Source organism: Melospiza melodia, chromosome 4, assembly GCF_035770615.1.
Source record: "Melospiza melodia melodia isolate bMelMel2 chromosome 4, bMelMel2.pri, whole genome shotgun sequence".
In the NCBI taxonomy this organism is placed as follows: domain Eukaryota; kingdom Metazoa; phylum Chordata; class Aves; order Passeriformes; family Passerellidae; genus Melospiza; species Melospiza melodia.
Genome location: NC_086197.1, coordinates 83,446,401 through 83,464,023, shown reverse-complemented (window position 1 = coordinate 83,464,023; position 17,623 = coordinate 83,446,401). Strand labels below are relative to the sequence as shown.

The 17,623-nt window shown below is 35.2% G+C and overlaps 1 protein-coding gene across 3 annotated transcripts in view; it reads left to right on the top strand.

The window, feature by feature from the left end:
• The window catches only part of GRM8 (glutamate metabotropic receptor 8), a 315,395-nt gene that overhangs the window by 183,860 nt on the left and 113,912 nt on the right, over positions 1 to 17,623 (top strand). For all 3 annotated transcript variants that reach the window (XM_063155393.1, XM_063155394.1, XM_063155395.1), the window contains one exon: positions 10,596 to 10,796. In XM_063155393.1, the coding sequence (XP_063011463.1) occupies positions 10,596 to 10,796 (201 nt within the window). The remainder of the gene's footprint in view (positions 1 to 10,595; positions 10,797 to 17,623) is intronic.

Here is a 17,623-nt window from a genome sequence, read left to right as displayed (position 1 = left end):
CCAGACAAGCCTCTTTCCTCTCTCTTCAGCTACTTGTAGATAACTGTCCTGATTCACACAGGGGGAGGAAGCAGAGCAAATTGATTCTTTCTATCCAAAAGGGACAGGACTGCCATAAGGGGACTTTCCTTTGTGTTGTTTGCTGTCGCTGTTTTGCCCCAGTGAGGATGGGATATGTGCAGCTGTAAGAGTGCTGCCAATGGAGTGTGTACAGCCAACCTGCTCAAGGAACAGGCGCCTGTAATGTCCCTAATTTAGCAATTTTAGCAATGAAGCCAATCAGTTCTAATTAGTTTGTGATTAAAGAAGTAGCTGTCTTCTAGGCTGTGCAAAGAGTACTGGGTAAAGTGTCTTCCAGTTTTAGACTGAAATCCCCTTCCAGAAGGCAATCGTCCATGTCCTGTTCATGCCATCAAGCAGTCCATTAACTAGCTCCTTAGTTCTAATTGATGGTGCTTTTATTTTTATCAAGTCCTGAAAAAACACCTTTAATTAGACTAGTGAGGAAATTACAGATTTTCACCTGTGGAAAATCATGAATTTCAGCGGTTGTCTACACATCTTGTAGAAGATGGGTTTCACCAGCTCCAGTAAATAACATAGGTTTACTTTGACAGTAATACATGACAAAATTAGAGCCTATAGCAATCCAAAGTTCTTGAACCCCTGCTTTCCATTTTGACTGTCAAAAATTACCTCTTGTCATACAGAAAAATATGAAACAAAAAAAGTGTTTAAATTTCTATAACCATGCAGCATCTTTCCTACTGGCTGCACAAAGTGAAATCTTCTATTTCTTTTCCTCATCATACCCTGGTTCTTGCAGTGTGGTGGGTTCATTAAAATTGGACACAGAAGGAAGAGACAGTGGATAGGGAAAATACTAAAGGTAATGCAACATTTTCTTCAGCTCTTAATATTGAAAAATGTTACTATTGTATCTTTTACATGCCTAAATTCATAGCTGTTCCTTTGCTGTTAAAAGTATGATTTCATTGCTTTCCTTTTTTGGTTGCAGTTGAAAAAATTCTCCCACTACTCCTTCCTGAAAAAACCCCACTCTTTTCTCACATACAGATTCTGTCATGAATGCTTCTATCTTGTCTAGCTCTAAAAATTTCATCTTGGAATTTTGATACTGTGAAACCCAGCAGCAACTTAGAGTTTAATTATTTTAAGATTTATTATTACATTTATTTTCATTTTAAATTGGTTTTATTACATTTGTTTTGAATTTTTTTTTACATACTTGTCTCCTTAGCAGCAACATGGAGCCTTGTGAATTAATTCAAGTGTGACATAGCTATTGTCAGTCCTTGCAACAATTGTAAGAAAATAGAACAACTTAATTTTTTCTTATTCTCACAGCAGCTGACTAAACAGCAGGTAGTTTGTGAGAGGCTGTTTTAAACTAGCATAAATATTTATCTTGCCCAGCACTAGTTCTCTACTCATTAACCATGCAGTTTAAGCTAGGTACACAAGAAAGTCTGTTCAGGGAAGCACTTCAACTTGTTTTCCTAAATGCTTGTTTTTGGAGAGGGTAAATGTTTTCTTTGAAATAAAAAACTTTTCTTTAGGTTTGACAATTATATTGTTACATTGCTAAAGCTGCATGAGATGCATCCTACCTCAGCAACCAACTGCAAATACACAGAGCTGATGAATGCTCCCTTCCAGGAGCAACCAAAGTTACTCAGTACTTCATGTGAATCATGGCATCAAAACACTTAGTCTGAGTGGGAATTCACAGTACATTCCAAATCTATATTTAAATTCTCTGCATCCAAAAGCTATCAAATATTCATTGCAGAAATGGCCCTGTTAGGATGTTGCTGTCCCTTAGCTTGTAGACTTCAAGCCAAGCCAGAGCAGGCATCGAGCCCACATTATCTTCATGGTAATTCAGCCCAGCACTCTGATATCAGAAAAGGGACTTTTACATAAAGCTCCTTCCATGGAAGGAACTCCAACTGAAGAAGCCTTGAACTTCTACAGTATCTATAGCTGATGAAAAGGGCACATAAACATCTCAATCTGCTACTTTGATAAATAGCTGACTACAAATAGTTTGCAGCCTGCATTGTTCTGCTCTTTTGGAGCTTCTCATCAAAATAAGAAAGTTACTTGAACCTCTGTTTAGTAGTAGTTAATGTGATTAGTTTAGATGTTGCAATATTTTTGGTGAAGTCTTGATGCAGCTTTACTCTTTTAGTCTCCAAACAGACTCAAAAAATAGTGGCCACAAATGCTTCAGAAAGTGATGTGCTTGGATACTTATTTTTCTGTATATACTTCCAAAAAGAGCTTTCTAATTGCAAGAAGTCCTTTCTTAAGCATGATGTCAATCAAGTTTATAAATAAACAGAAGTCCCTACAGTTGATTGTCTGAACCTTAAATTTGAAAGCTCTCATGGTCAATAAGCAGAAGAAAGGATTTTTATATGTAGTGCTGTCTGCGTTGAAGGTCCTCTGAGTTTAAATGCTAGCAGAAAATGAATAAATTCAGTTACTTGTACTGAATCTTTACTCTTATTGATAGCCTTTGCTGTAGGCTTTGGAGTTATGCTCTGAAGTCTGCATAGAATTGCTTGCGGCCTGTGAGGCTTTAAAATGGTACCAGTTATTTTAACCTTTGTGCCTGGACTAGTTACACTAGCAATTTCTTCCATGGTTAGAAATGCCCATGGGTAATTTGTGTTGGAAAATGTAGATCCTGTCTACACACTTACCTCGAGATATAATTTGTTTCAAACTTGAGAAATTCAGCAAAATATTTGGTTGCCTGTTCATGCTGACACTAATACTGACATTATTCTGAGGGATAAATAAAGCACCTAAAGTTTGACCAACATTTAAAATGTTTTCAGTAAAGTAGTCCTTAGATCTTCATGTTAGCAAACACTAAGAAATTTTTTTCTTTACCTTCATGTTATTTTGTTCAGAAATAACAAAACTAAAACTTTTGACACGGGTTCATTATGAAAAATGCATCTCTTTTTATTAAAACATTTTTCCTGTACTGTTTTGATTTGAAAAATCAGTTAAACCACATTTCATATTCAAAAACCAAGCTGACAAATTTTGAGGTTGAAATTCCTTATTTTTGCTTAGAATTTAAGGAATGTTAATGGTAAAACTCATAATTTTAGATTTAAATCATAATTTTATGTATTGTTATGTACTGATATATCTACAATAAAATCTTAAATGTGACAACTTGATCTTGTGCATTCAATTTTTACTGTTACAAGTAAAGAAAAATAGACATGATTAGAGGGTTTTAAAAAGTGTGATACTATAATAAGATAGAAATTGCCTAACATTAATATGTACTAAAACTAGAAGTACAGAGGAATGAAAGAGACAATGGATCAGGACTACCTCTCAATGATATATGGTACAAAATCTGCAGAAGTATAAGAATCTAGCAAAACTGATACATTTCTGATTTCAGTGTCTTTCCTAAAATAAAAATAGAAGATGCAGGAGGGGAATGAGTGATATTTAAATGACCATGTAAATATTTAGGGAACCCTCAGAATACATGGAAATATTATGTAGAAATGTTTGCAAAAGTTGGTTGTGGTTTGCTCTCTGGATTGAAAGCTGGACAAAATCTAATGAAACCCATTGTGGTGTCAGATTTATTTATTGCTCTGCTTCCTTGCTTAGTAATGAAATAGTCTCTCCCCCTTTTATTTAAACGTCCAAAGTGTATTTTTCTGCACGTATTTTCTGCTCTCAGGCTATCAGACACATGGTGGTCAGAAAGTGAACCAGAGAACCAGATCTCTACTTTTGTAGTTTCCAAGCCACAATAACAAGGAAATACAACTTTTCAAAATATATACCCTGTATCAAGTTCTGTTCATACTAAATATATGTTCCAACATGGGCAATTCCATAAACACTGACTAGTCATGTGCCTGAAAGGAATATTGCTTATTCCACTGTACTCTTTTATCCAAATTTTCTTTTAAATGCATGATGAGGTTCTTGGTGTAGTTGGCTAAGGAGACAACATATCCTAAGGCGTATCTTTCTTATTTTAATGCAGACATTAGTGTTTAGCTAAACATTGTCATCATAGCAAATCTTGGCTCAGCAAGGTAATTTACACAACACTGTCCCTGTTAGATGTAGCAGGCTTGTTTTTTAAATGTATGAGAATTCTGAGTGCCTGTGTGCCCCAACTATGGAGATTGTTTCAAGGAGCTATAGTTAAGCAATACTAAGGCACTAATTAGGAAAAGGAAATTTTTGCGCTCTGATAATAACATTCAAACTGCTGTTAGAGACTCTCAAAGTACATAAATGAGAAAATACAGAATCTTATTTTAGTAATGCAACCTTAGTTTGCTTTCCTAAGAGAAAACACTAGTAAATGTCACATATAGTAATAGGAGCAAAACACCAGTACTACTATGATAATGTTTTAATACCACTTTGGTATATATTACTGTGCATTTCCTAGAAGTGTTTTTCTGAAACATGTGTCTGATTTACTGTGAAAATCAGGAAAAAGATTTTGATATTTCCATTGAAAAATGTTTGTGGGCAGGCCAAGATTTTTTTAGATGCTTCAGTTACAGAATGAAGCAAAAAGAAAAGTCAGTTTTTCATTTATGATGATGTTAAAGTGAAAAGTATTGGAGCATATTAATTTTATGTGAAATATTTTTTTTGCTATTTTGTATTTAAAAAATGTTTAAAATATGTGAAGTTTCAGTCTAGTTTTGAATAGGATTTTTTTATATATATCTGTATAATTGTAGGGATTGAAAAGTTTTTTTCTCAGACTTTTCCTAATTGGTCTTGCTATCTTATAGGGGTTTTTTATTTTGTATTTTTGAGGTTGTTGTGAGTCAGTCTAAAGAGGCACAACCCCCAAAAAATTGCATCAAGAGACAATTCACTAAATCACAAATCCACATCCATCAGTTTCTGGAGAACAGCAGACAGTTAAACTGCTTCATTTCACTGTCCCTGCTTCTACATTCTCAATTTTCTTTTTGGAATGGCTGAGAAAATTGATACAATCCTTGGCTTGCTCTCTGAATTGCTTCCTAAACTGACACCACACTATTACAGAGAAGCCTCAGGTTTTGTGATGCTCTCTGCAAACTAACTCATGCATCACAGTTACCACACAGCTATTAGAAAACTCAACACTCCCACCATAAATGTATATCATGCCCTAAAGTTTCAGTAACAGAAGATGATGATCTGCATTATTTGTTCAGAGAGATCAAACTCCATAATGGGTGAGGAAAACAGCTGAATAATCGGGAAGACTACAACAGGAGCAACATATGCTCCTGGTGCTTCCTGCTGAGCCTGCTGAAATGGCTTAGTTACAGATGCCAGCTTTCTGTGGAAAACACTCTTGCTGCAAAGGTGGGGAGTTCTAACCAATTCTGAAAAATAGAGCATCATGCCTGAGCTGAAGAGTGGGAGACCACCTACAAATTACCGTGTTTTAGTTGTGATCGGGATTGGCCCACAGAAAAAATCAATGGAACACAATATTTGTCTTTGACTTTCTTTGCTTCCAAGTGCAGCTTAAGTAAAACTGTTTTGTGAGCCAAGTAATGGGGATAAATAATTTAGCAGTAAGTAAAAAAAATGTGAATTGCAACTATGAAATAAAATATATTACTATATACCCAAAATTCAGACTTGTAAAAACAGAAGTTTGGAAAAATACCCCAGCTGTTGCAGAGATGATCCAAGCAGTAATTCTGCACAAGCATATATAAAAAAGGCAAGTAAAAAGAGGCAAATGGAATAAAAGCTGTTCATGAGAAAACATTCTAAGACCACTGCAGTTTTTTCTCCCCTCTTCCACATTACTTGTCCTCCCACCATTATCCCTGGAAGATTTCTCCACTTATTCAAAGCACAGTCCCTAAAAGATTTGTTCCCTAGCACTTATGAGAAGGGACAAGACCACAGAAGAGTTGGTGGGATTGTGGACAGGAAGGGGGAATACAGGCTCTAGATACAAATCTTTCCTTGCCAGTGACAAATCCACAGTTAGGAGATTCTTGGCCCTCCTCGTCACTGCTTAGAAAATGGTTCTCACTGGATGAAGGACAAGACATGCCAGTCTAATATTTTGTTTACTAGGATACTATTCCTACTCACACTACATCCTCATACTAGCTGTCTCTACTCCTATAAACTATGGAGGCCTTTTCCTGTGTCCCAAAGCTCTCCAGTGCCCAAAACTTTTCTCAAACCCTGCATGATCAACATTGTTCCAATTTGAAGCTCTAACCAGCTGTAGTATACAAGATCCTTGACTTCAGTCTCTTGTTTTCAAGTAACATAAATTAAGATTTTTACTAGATATATGGGATGGAATCTAAAAAATATCAAAATAATCAGGAGAGATAATGTAGGCTGCATGTACATGAATTGCTTTCAATAATACTAAATGGAAACAGATTTGTGAGACAGAAGGAATGGGATTGCTCTGAAATGTTATGAAACCAGTGATTTTCAGAAAAGGTGTAGTTAAATAAAAGGTATTGTTTTCCCTTTATGTCACAAGTTACCAGACAGGTATATCCATTTGCTTTATTTAGAATTTTTTATTTTCTTAAGAGAAAAATTACTAGGAACTTTGCTCTGAAGTTTTCCTTTGTCAGGGACTTATATGTGTGCAGAAATTATTTCAAGAGCTTTAAGATTGTCATTAACAATAAGTTTTCTAAAACTTGGATGAATTATGCAACATTTATCACCTACCAGGTTATTGCCCTTCTGGTGAGATCAGCAACTTAAGTTTTGATTGTTTAAGTTACTTATTCCTCTCTCATAGGTGATATCATCACCCATGTATGAATTCATTACCTCAGCTATCTTACATTAATCTTTATTTACTTACTGCATGATCTTGAATTTTCAATGAAGATACATTTAATTTATTGTTGTAAAGGCCCAATTTATCTTGATTATGCTCCCTGAAATCTCTTCCCAATTCACACCCATGGGATTTACAATACCACCTGCTTCACCTTCTTTGCCCTCAGACTAGTAGCCCCAGTCATCCCTGTCCACTTAATCCATGTCTCATCTTCCTACTATTGTGTTCCTTATCTTTCCATGCAATAGCTGAGTTACACCATCCTGAGCAGGATTCACATTTATTCCTGTAGCATAAGAAATGCAGGATGAAAAAGGGGAAATGAAGTGCCGGTATGGAGGCAACACCTCCAGCAACAGTCCAGCTTGTCACACTTGCTCAGGAGCTGCAAGAGTACTGTAGCAGCTCTTCCACATTTACAGGCTTTGTGGGATCCTTCCTCTGGCTTGCTTTAGTGTTCCCAAAAGAGGTTTCCAGTGGATTGATCCAGGAACAGCTGGCATTTCCTGGCTAGTGTCATTGCTTTCCTAGATCTTCTCAAGCCAAGATGATAGCATTAGTACTTATGTCTACATACTTTCTTCATTGGTTGGAGAAAATCTTGACATCCTGCTGATGTCAGGTTTGCACTTTTCAACAGCTGGATTGGGAGACCTGCTGGAAAACACCATGGCACATTTCCCTGGATTTCTGTTGTCTTGGAGATCAGGAAAAGATGGTCAGGAACTGGCAAGCCCAGGTCTCATCTGTTTCTCCCAGTTCTCATCTGGCACACCGTCAGACCATGGGTTTGCCGACTGCAGGTTTGAGAACTGGGAGAACCTTCTCACTCTTTTTGATAATGACACAGCTTAAGCAAATTTCCAGAGAAAAAACTGCAGGATGAGAAATGGAAGTGATCCTTAAGGAAGCATTAAAACATTTATTTTATGAGGTATGAATTTTTATGTTCCTTCAAGTCACCAATGTGTGTAGAAACATGCTTTGTAGAGCTGAGAGTCAAGCTATAAATAAACAACTATTACTTGGCATACAAGTCTGAAGAAAAATTATAATCATGTCTTCCAATCAAGTAATATTATATCTGTAGGAGCTGACCATATTTATGGTTTAGACAATATGCATCATTTTGTTGCTATACATGAACATCTATTTACAGCAGTGCAGTGTAATTTAAGTTGATGAGTTCTTTCCATCCTTATAAATTGTTAGTTTAGATGTTTGAGAATTCCAGAAAGAGAAAATGAAAAGAAAAGTTAAGAAGAAAGTGCTTTTTTTGCTGTGATTTTTAGTGTGGCAAAGTGCAGAGACTCCTCTTTTCTATTGCCTTCTGTGTTTAACTGATTTAAATATTGTAATTCTGTGATGGTCCTTACCCCTTTGTATGTATAGAAACACATTCATTCCCAATAAAATAGGTTTTTCCTCTATAATTTATGCAATAAATTAATTTATAGTAGCATATCTGTGAAGAGTGAAGGTAAAATCTCATGCCATGGAAGAAATTTGTGCAAAAATGTTTTATATGTATTTAACTACAGTATAACATAGGGAAGAATAAAACTTTTTTTTCTCCCTTTTAAAATCTGTATCACTTAGTGCAATACACTTTCTTAAGTGTTTGCAACATTTAGTGTTTTATGACTTAGAATTTATTACAGAAAATATTTCTGCTCTGTTTTTCACCAGCTCCCCACCCCTCAGCATATACTTATATCCATTTATGTGATGGGATTTATATTCATCTTGGCACTAAAAATGAATCTCCTTTTAACTCCTCCTGTCCTGCCCATCCTGTTTAGAGAATGTGGAAGCTCTGGGAGTGCATCCAGGTTAGACTGCTCGGTGCCTGCAGCAGTTCTGTAAACTCTGTCCTTCTCTTGTCCCAGAGTCCTTAACAAGGCAGGAGCAATTAAAGGGGAGAGCATGAGCTCTACCCATCATTTGCTGTTGGAAGGTAGTTCCCAAATGAAATAAGTCAGTAAATTTGTAAACTAATTAAGCTTCATGTTTTCCATCCTTCATGTCCTCTTTTATGTCTGGGCAATGCACTGCAACTAATTGTGTAATTTTCAGCATGTTCAAGGAAAGATTTTTCCTGTTTGTTTATTTGCAGTACAGTTGCATTATTCATTAATTATTGTCATTCGTTACAGAGCATGTCTTAAAAAGTGTCTGTAAAACTACTTGCACAAATCACAAATATGATCTCTGCCTTCCTCTTCAAATGGTTTTTAGCTTTTCAAGAAGTAGTGATTTTGTGTTTTTTTTTAACTAATCCCTGAGGAGAAATAATAGCACACCATGATTTTTCAAGGCTATCTATTGCTTCCAGTGCTTAGGGGTGTTTAAAGCAGAAACCAACACTGCTTGTCAGATTACAGATTTGTTCATATGTTATTACTGTAGTGCAAGATGGAGGTACTGAAGTGTAGCAGACAAATAGAAGAAAGGTTTCTGAGTATGCTCCCTGTCCTTTTTTCCCCTGTCATATGTGCTTGCATACTTTGTCTAAAGAAAGATCTTGTGTCCACTATATTTTCAGGCACAAGCAGTGTACTTTTATAAATTTGGACTCAGCAAAATTGATACCTTGAACTGATAAAATCCTGTGTTTAGATATAAAAAAGAAACAATAAAAAAGAAAATAGAGAGTTAATATTTTTAAAATTTTGCATAAACTTTTGTCTCATTTCTATATAATCTTAGATCATATGATTGGATTATTTGCAAATTGAATGAGTTGATAACCTGGTAGATAACCTAGGTGTCTGTTCAGTTCACTGTAGCAAAAGGAATTTCACAGTATATTTCAGCAGGGCAAATTTTGCACCAAGATTTGCCAATCACTTTTTCTCTGGAAAATGAAGATTTGACCATCAAATCAGCATCTGAATTTCTATTTAGGACATGGTATTTCATGTTGATTCTTTATTTATAAAATAATTTTTCTGATCATTCTATTTAACAATTCCACTAAGTAATATCATCTATTAACATAAAACTTCTCTTGTACTTGGACATAGATGATGAATTTTGGCAATCTTGCAGAATAAAAATTATATGATGTATTGATTTGCTCTGTGCTCCCTCTAAAGGATAAATGTCCCTGTAGGAAACAGCAAAGAGTACATGGCTCTCCATGTGAAGTGTTATTCAATAGTAAATACAGGAAAATGTTGTAGAATAAGCAGTTTTCACCATGGAGACAGATGGTCACATCACTTGGCAAGCACTCAGCTTTTTTCCCTGAGATGTTTAAATAATGTTTATCAAACAATAGGGATAAAAATCAAGATAGCCTTAAATTTATCTAAAACAGAACAGCAGGCTGCTCTAGAACTGTCCTATAAATGACAATAAACAGCTCTTGAATGAAAATCAATAATGTGGAAAGAGAATTTTTCTACTGTACTGTAGAAATACATATATCTACATATATTTCTCTTGTAATGAAATGCTCTGTCCTTTTTCCTAGCCCAGAAATCAACATACTGTTTACATACCTGGCAGAGTGTACAATGATTAGAGGGAAAACCAGATGGCCATATTTTCCCTCGTCTTGTTTATTTAGATGATGGATCGAGGAACCCCGACTTTTCCTGTCAATCCAGCTGTAATTATTTACATTCCAGTGTGAATTTTTGCATGCAAGTGCTCATGCAGGTACACACTTGTGCACACACCAGTAGAAGTAAACTCTTTTCTCTTTCTTCCGCAGGCTTAGAAAGAATTGCAAGAGATTCAGCCTATGAACAAGAAGGAAAAGTTCAGTTTGTCATTGATGCAGTGTATTCCATGGCCTATGCCCTGCACAACATGCATAAAGATCTCTGTCCTGGATATATTGGTCTGTGTCCAAGGATGAGCACGACTGATGGTAAAGAACTGCTTAGCTATATCCGGGCAGTAAATTTTAATGGTAAGTTACACGTACTCTTTATTTGCCCCTCTCTTCTTCAAATGTTCCATAAGTGACAAGTGGGGTTTTATTCTTTATATAGGATACTTTAAGGCACAGTGGAAAACAGGATTAGAAGCAGTTCTCATTTAATCAGAACTGTGAGTTTTTCCACCTGCTCTGAAACCTCCAGTGTATTTTTCATCTTAACATTTTTCATCCTAACATTAAGCTGCTCCCAAAAGAGGCAGATGTTAAAAATATGAATCTGTCGATCAAAATATTCCAGTGAAAAGCTGCTATTATGGAAACAAATTGAGGACTCGTACAATCTTAGTGACAGAGTAAAAATAATTTGACAGTGGTTGCTTATGTGTTTGCAAGAAAAAGAATTAAAAAAATACCTTTTTCAAAATCTCCTTCTAAAATTAATTAATAATCTCCTACATAAGTAAATTGTGAAATTGCTTTTGATTTACATATTTAAATTTCAATTAAAACACTCACTAGCAGTTCCAACCTCTTTTCCATTTCATTATTTCATTGTTTTTGACTCGGTAATTTAATGAGCTTTAACTCATTTAACTCAACAACTATGTATTTTTAAACAACACTACATAATATTCTGTGGAGCTGGGATCTGCCTGCTGGGGAAATGTAGTTACAGATTCTTATGCTGTTAACAGTAGAGGCCAATAACAAACAGGATTAATTGATGAATATAGATTTGAAATGTGTAGCATGTACTTTGTGGTGAAATAAAGTTGCCAAAACCCTAAAATGTTTCATTAGAAGTAATAATTATTATAGGCAATATTTGCCGTTATTTTACAGAGAAATGGAATGATGTACTTTGCCCTGTTTTGGTTGGGATTTTTTCCTTACTTGGTGGTAATTCATGTACTACACATGCCTTCTGACTATGCAGAGAGAAGCACTCTCTATCACAATTCATTCCAATGACCTCAGCTGCAAGCAGTTTTAAAAAAAGCACAAGGTCATTTTGAATTTAACTTCTGAGTGGAAGCTGTTTTTGCTTTAGGTAATACACCAGACCACTTGGTGGATACAAATGTTGATTATAGTTCACAGTTTTTTCTTTCTATGCAATTTTTATGAAAAGGGAATCCCTGCCTCCAGGAATATAAAGTTAAAAGTCTAAATGAGTCTTTAGTGATTTTAAAGAACACCTGGAACACAGAATGTTGCTGGAAAATGGGAAACATTGTGATGATGGAAAAGGTAGGAAGCATATTGTAAGATTTGCAGTGATAATTACCTACATTTCCAGTAGATGTTTTTCTGGGTCTGTGTTGTTAAAGCATAAAGTGATCTATTTTCATTTGGTGAGCATGAAAGTTTAGCATAATAAGATAAGCTGTACATTTTTATATGAAAGCTTCCACTCCCTAGATAATTGTATTTCATCAATACCTGTAAAAATTTCTGTTGCTGACTCTAAGTACGGCAATAAACAGAGATGGAGGCATTCTAGATTAAGGAAAATGTATTTGATTTTGAAACAGTAATTTACTGAAAGAGAGGGGGAAAAAAGTATGAAGAAAAAGAAACATTTATTTGAAGTTAGCTTCCTGCCCCATGGGATATATTAAATATTCCCCATACTAGGCTAGTCCACATTATGTACCAGTGTACCAATTGTTTGGGTGTGTTATATGCCCAAACATTTTATTTTCTTAGTCTTGCATTCAGAGGCATAAGAAGAAGATGGTCTTAAACACTTTGCCTTTTCCTATCAATCCACAATTCCTGTTCTTCAGGGCAGCACTACTGCTGTGTCTGACAGAGGTGAATATTTTACATAGGTTACAAGACTTCCTGTGCTGGGAGTAAACAGTAATGCTGTGTGATCAGTTTTGATGTGCATCCTAGCCTCAATCAGTAATAATGTCTTATATTAAAAATTAGCTGATAAATTAAAGGAAAACCCTGGCTTTCTTAGCCATTCCAGATACCATTTTTCTACCCTAGCCATCATAGGAGCACAGCCCATCTGAAGCTGTCAAAGATCTCCACCTACTCTAACCCTCTGCCTGGTTCAGGATCAGCATAATCAGGTTCTTTAAGACCATGCCCATCCAGATTTTAAATAGCTGCAGGGGTGGAAAATCCTCCAGAATTCTCTCTGAGTAGTCAAATGCAATATATAATCAAATTCACAGTAAAAAAAAAAAAAATAAAGAACTAACTAACATTCTTGAGACAGGCAGTTTTTTCCTTTTCTTCAATATTAATTTCTTAACATGATCCTACCCTTCTGCATATTAAAACAACTTCTCACCTCTGTTCAGTATATCTGTCTTCATTCATGTGGTACTGAGTAGGTTCAAGTCCAGTGGATATGCTGATACATTCAACTTAGTGGTTTTCACCTCACAAAGTGGGATCTCTGTTCTGAAGGACTTCTGTCTTATGGAGGGTATTTGCAAGGGTGAGAAAACCCACATTTTTCTGTTTATTGAAGAAACTGATTTGCTTTCCATTAAAAGAAATCCCTTTGAAGAGTATTTATTTTTGTTTACTTAGTTTATTTTAATTTACAAATTATGAAGATTTGCTTCCCTGAAGGATTCATCTGTGTAATATTCCCTTGACACTTTCATGACTGAAGGGTGATCATAACCACCAGTGCATATTGAAATGATGTGATTGATAAGACATTTGTTTCTCTCTTTCACTTGTATGCTAAATGCAGAAAATCTCATAGTTCATAATGATTTTAAATTGGAGAGAACTTGATTGGTAATAGAAAAAAAGAAATTTATTTACACAAGATGTGAGTTACTGCTGAGTAGATTCCTGTTTTACTGTTGCCTCTGTTTTTCACAGGAGAGCTAGAAAAGAATGGTTTCTAGACTCAATTAATTTTCATTTATAATCAGCATTTAAAAATTAATTTAATTTAGTAGGAAAAGAAACTTCTAACATGTAACTAGTACAGCTTATTACTGTGTATCTCTAAAGTGTTTTCAAAAGGAAATAGAAAAGCAGTGTTCTGAGATATGGCAATACTTAGTACCTTGGGTTCTTGATGGTTACTTTTAGTAGACCATAACCAGCCCATCTGTTTCTTTGGTCAATGAATATATTATTTGATCAACTTTTAAAAGTTTCATGATTCTGTTAATCTTTCTTTTTCCCAGGCAAAAAGTGAATATTATCATTTAAGATGTTCTTATTTTAATAAGTTGCCATATTTAAGAGATTTTTCCTATCACTCTTTATATCCAAATGAGATATTTATTCAAAACTGGTATTTCATATTTAAAGTTTTGTAAAGAGAAGAGTTTTTCTGTTAATTGGATTTATAAATGGTGATATGCACAATAGGGTAATTGTGACATGATTCAATATGTTCTCCCATCACATTACTCTAGTGTTCTCATTCTATTTAACTTCATTATTCTGTCTACAAAACAAGCAGGTGTTTTATAAGAGTTTTTACCCTGGCAGGTGCTGACTGCTTCATGAGAAGTGTTCTGTTGAATTCAACATAAGTGCTCATCAGTTAACAGGAACAGGACTTGAGCATACATTTGCAGTGGATGGAAGTATTTCAAAGGTGGTTTTGTTTTGATTTTAAGAAAAAGATTTATCTTTGTACTTCCTTCCAGGCAAAGAATTACAGCATGGATACAGTGCTATTTCTTGGATGGGAATAAAGCTCTTTCCCTCCACCTCTTTTGTGTGTGTTTCTCTCTCCTCCCAAGCTCTCTCTTTATAGGCAGTGTAGAGTAGCTGTTTTTTGCCCACCTTTAGTCATATATTTGTATTTATATTTACATTTACACAATTTAGAACTTTTAGGGATATATATAACTCTGTAACAAAATGTATTTACAGATAGAAAATATGAGTTTTAAACTTATAAAGGTAAGGGCAGCACTTGACCTCTACTCACGTACTTGAAAAGAGACATTTTATTTGCTTTGGTGGGCTATTTTTCCTGGGGAGTAATAGAGGTACTTGAAAATTTGACTTTTTTTTATACAAGCAGGGATAATAGAGAATGAAGCAGATAATAGGTGGAAGCACTGACTCCACTCTGCCATGAGTGCTTAGGTAAATGTTGTCTGCTTCTTCAGGAGGTCACTGCAACATCACTTCTCTCTCCTGGTGAAGAAAAGACTTGAAATATATTCTGAGTGTGCAACCTTTTCTTTGGTCTCCTCTGGACAAAGTACAGCAACTATGTTGCTTTCTCAGATTTTATGACAAATCCAACATAACACTGGAACAGGCTGCTTAAAAAAAAGTTGTGGAATCTCCAACCTTGGAGACACTCAAAACCTGGCTGGACACAGGCAGCCTCCTCTAGCTGAGCCCGCCCTAAGAAGAGGGGTTGAACTTGGTGATTTCCATAGTTCCCTGCCCACTCGGTCTTGACATGATCCTATAACATTACCTGGTCTTGAAAGAAGGAAAATATTATCGCCTAACCCCACTTTACAATGTTTTGCTTTACTCTTCCGGAACTAATTTCATAGTCTGAGTGGACGAGAAAGCCTTGCTGTTATTTGTTTTTTAGATATGTTAATTTAACGCCTTTGAGGAAAGATTAATTTTGGCTGAACACACAGAGACACACTACAGCATTAACCCCATTTAAAAAGGGAATATCAAAAAAATTCATCCTGAAATGGCAGAATAATACCAGAGAATGAGAATAAAAGAACAGAAGCTAGAAGGCTAATTCAAAATAAGGTGTCAACTAAAATAAAAATTAATGATCATTCTATCACATTGTAATATTTTTTTTTCTGAGAAGATAGCATCTATACACAACATTTAGAGAAACCCCAGAAGAATGAGATTTTTCATAAAGAATTTTGAAGCCCTAAAGAATCATTATTGTGGAATCAGCCGTTTACAAAATTAATCTTCTTCTGCTATCTTTTGAAGTTGCTAAGACATCAATCTATGCAAAACTCTCTTGACTTAATATTCAGCTCAGACTGTTTTAAATGTTTTCTTCAAGAAAGCTGACACCTCTCTATTCTTTCACCGAGTACAGAATTTGCATTCTCAAATCATTATTTATCATTAAAACAGAAGCTTCAAAATGGTGCACTTTCAGGCTGATAAGTTTTGATGTTTTTTGAGGCATTAAGCACAATGGAACTAAACGTCCCCCTTAAATATACTGGTGCTATGCTCCTCACTCAAGTTTTTAAAATTCCTCCTCTCAAGTCTACAACTACTCTTAGAGAAAAAAAACCTTTTAAAAATACTTTAAATTGTGCACGTCTTGCATTTTTTTGCAAGTTATGAGTTCTTATAGGCAGCTCATAATTTAGAACTTTTTACTGTCAGAAACACTTAGGATCATAGGATGCCACTGGTACTGGAATCTGTTGGGGTCAAAAAACTGTCTGAGTATAATGTGAGATAATAGCAGATGAGTACATCAGATATGGATAAATAAGATTAACAATGAGTTGGGAAGGGCAGAATGCTGCTGACCTTACTAGGACTCACTGTGGTAGCAAATCTAGTTTCACTAATCTGTACTGTGTTAAAAAAATAGATACAGCTTTCAGTTGCAGAAGTGGGAGTGGCAGGGGGAATGTCTGCTGGAGTTTTATTAAGATCTGTGATGTTTTTTCTGTCATACCTACATCACATGTCAAAATTCTATGTAATTTTTTTTGAAAACTTGGGGGTACAGAGAAATGTTTGAAAACATGGCTAAAGCTTAAATAGACAGAGACCTGAATTCATAAAATTAAATTCAAAATCTTTTTTATGTACTTTTGCCATAGTTTCACAGGTGTTTGACTTGGTTTGCAAAAGCATTGGGAACTAAGGCACACCACTTGTAACAAAGAATCCTGATGTCCAATTTCCTGCGCCTTTATATTAAACAAATTAAAGAGTTGTTACCGGTGTTAACTTATTATTGGGAATTAACAGGGAATGATTTCAAATAAATTCTGCTTTGGCATGCTAATTATTTTAATGGAATTAATCCAGGTGGCTGTACAAGAAACTAAAATTGCAGAGTGATCTGAATCACTCTTAATGGATTTAAGTAATGTACGGCTATAATGTAAGCAGGCTCAGCAAGCAGAGCTTGGAGCTGCTGTGATTCTGAGGTGCACCACGAGTCCATGTGATTATAATCAGTGATTAAGAAAATTATTGGTGTGAAACTAGAATGTAGAACCTAAAAGCAAGGGCAATTTATAGCTGTGCTTTTGCTTATGTACAGATCTTAAGTACTGATTAATTGAGCAATATATATGCTCCACATACAAAATTCATGATGCAGAACTTGACTGAGGTCAATTATGTTTTGAGAAACAAGTTCTAATTCATAAGGTATTTTAATAATTAATATGCTAGGGAAGGTGATAAAGGATTTACTCTCATTACTCAATGAAAATTGATTTGCATCTCGTGATAGGTACGGATATCCAGATATATCCTTTCTACTATGATCAGGTGAAAAACTCAAGCTGTAGAAAAGAGGCTGAAAAAAATTAACCCTTGTCATTCCAAGCAAAAAAAGTATCTGAGTGCAAAGAAATGGTGGGGGTTTTTTTACCCTTTAGTCTGTGTCAAAGACAACACTGTTTCAGTTCTGCAGCATTTTTAAGCCCTTCTGATATCCTTACTTCTATTAACAGGAAGAAGGCCAGACATGTTTTGAGGAAAATGATACCTTGGAAAGCTTCTTAACTTGAATATTTTAATTTAAAATCTCTTCTTAAATCTATCAAATCAAATGAGAATGTTTGTACAAATTTCTAATTTTCTCCACTTGTTGATTTATGGCCTGTTTGGTAATACAACTGCTCTGCACGCCATCAGGACAGATGTGAGGG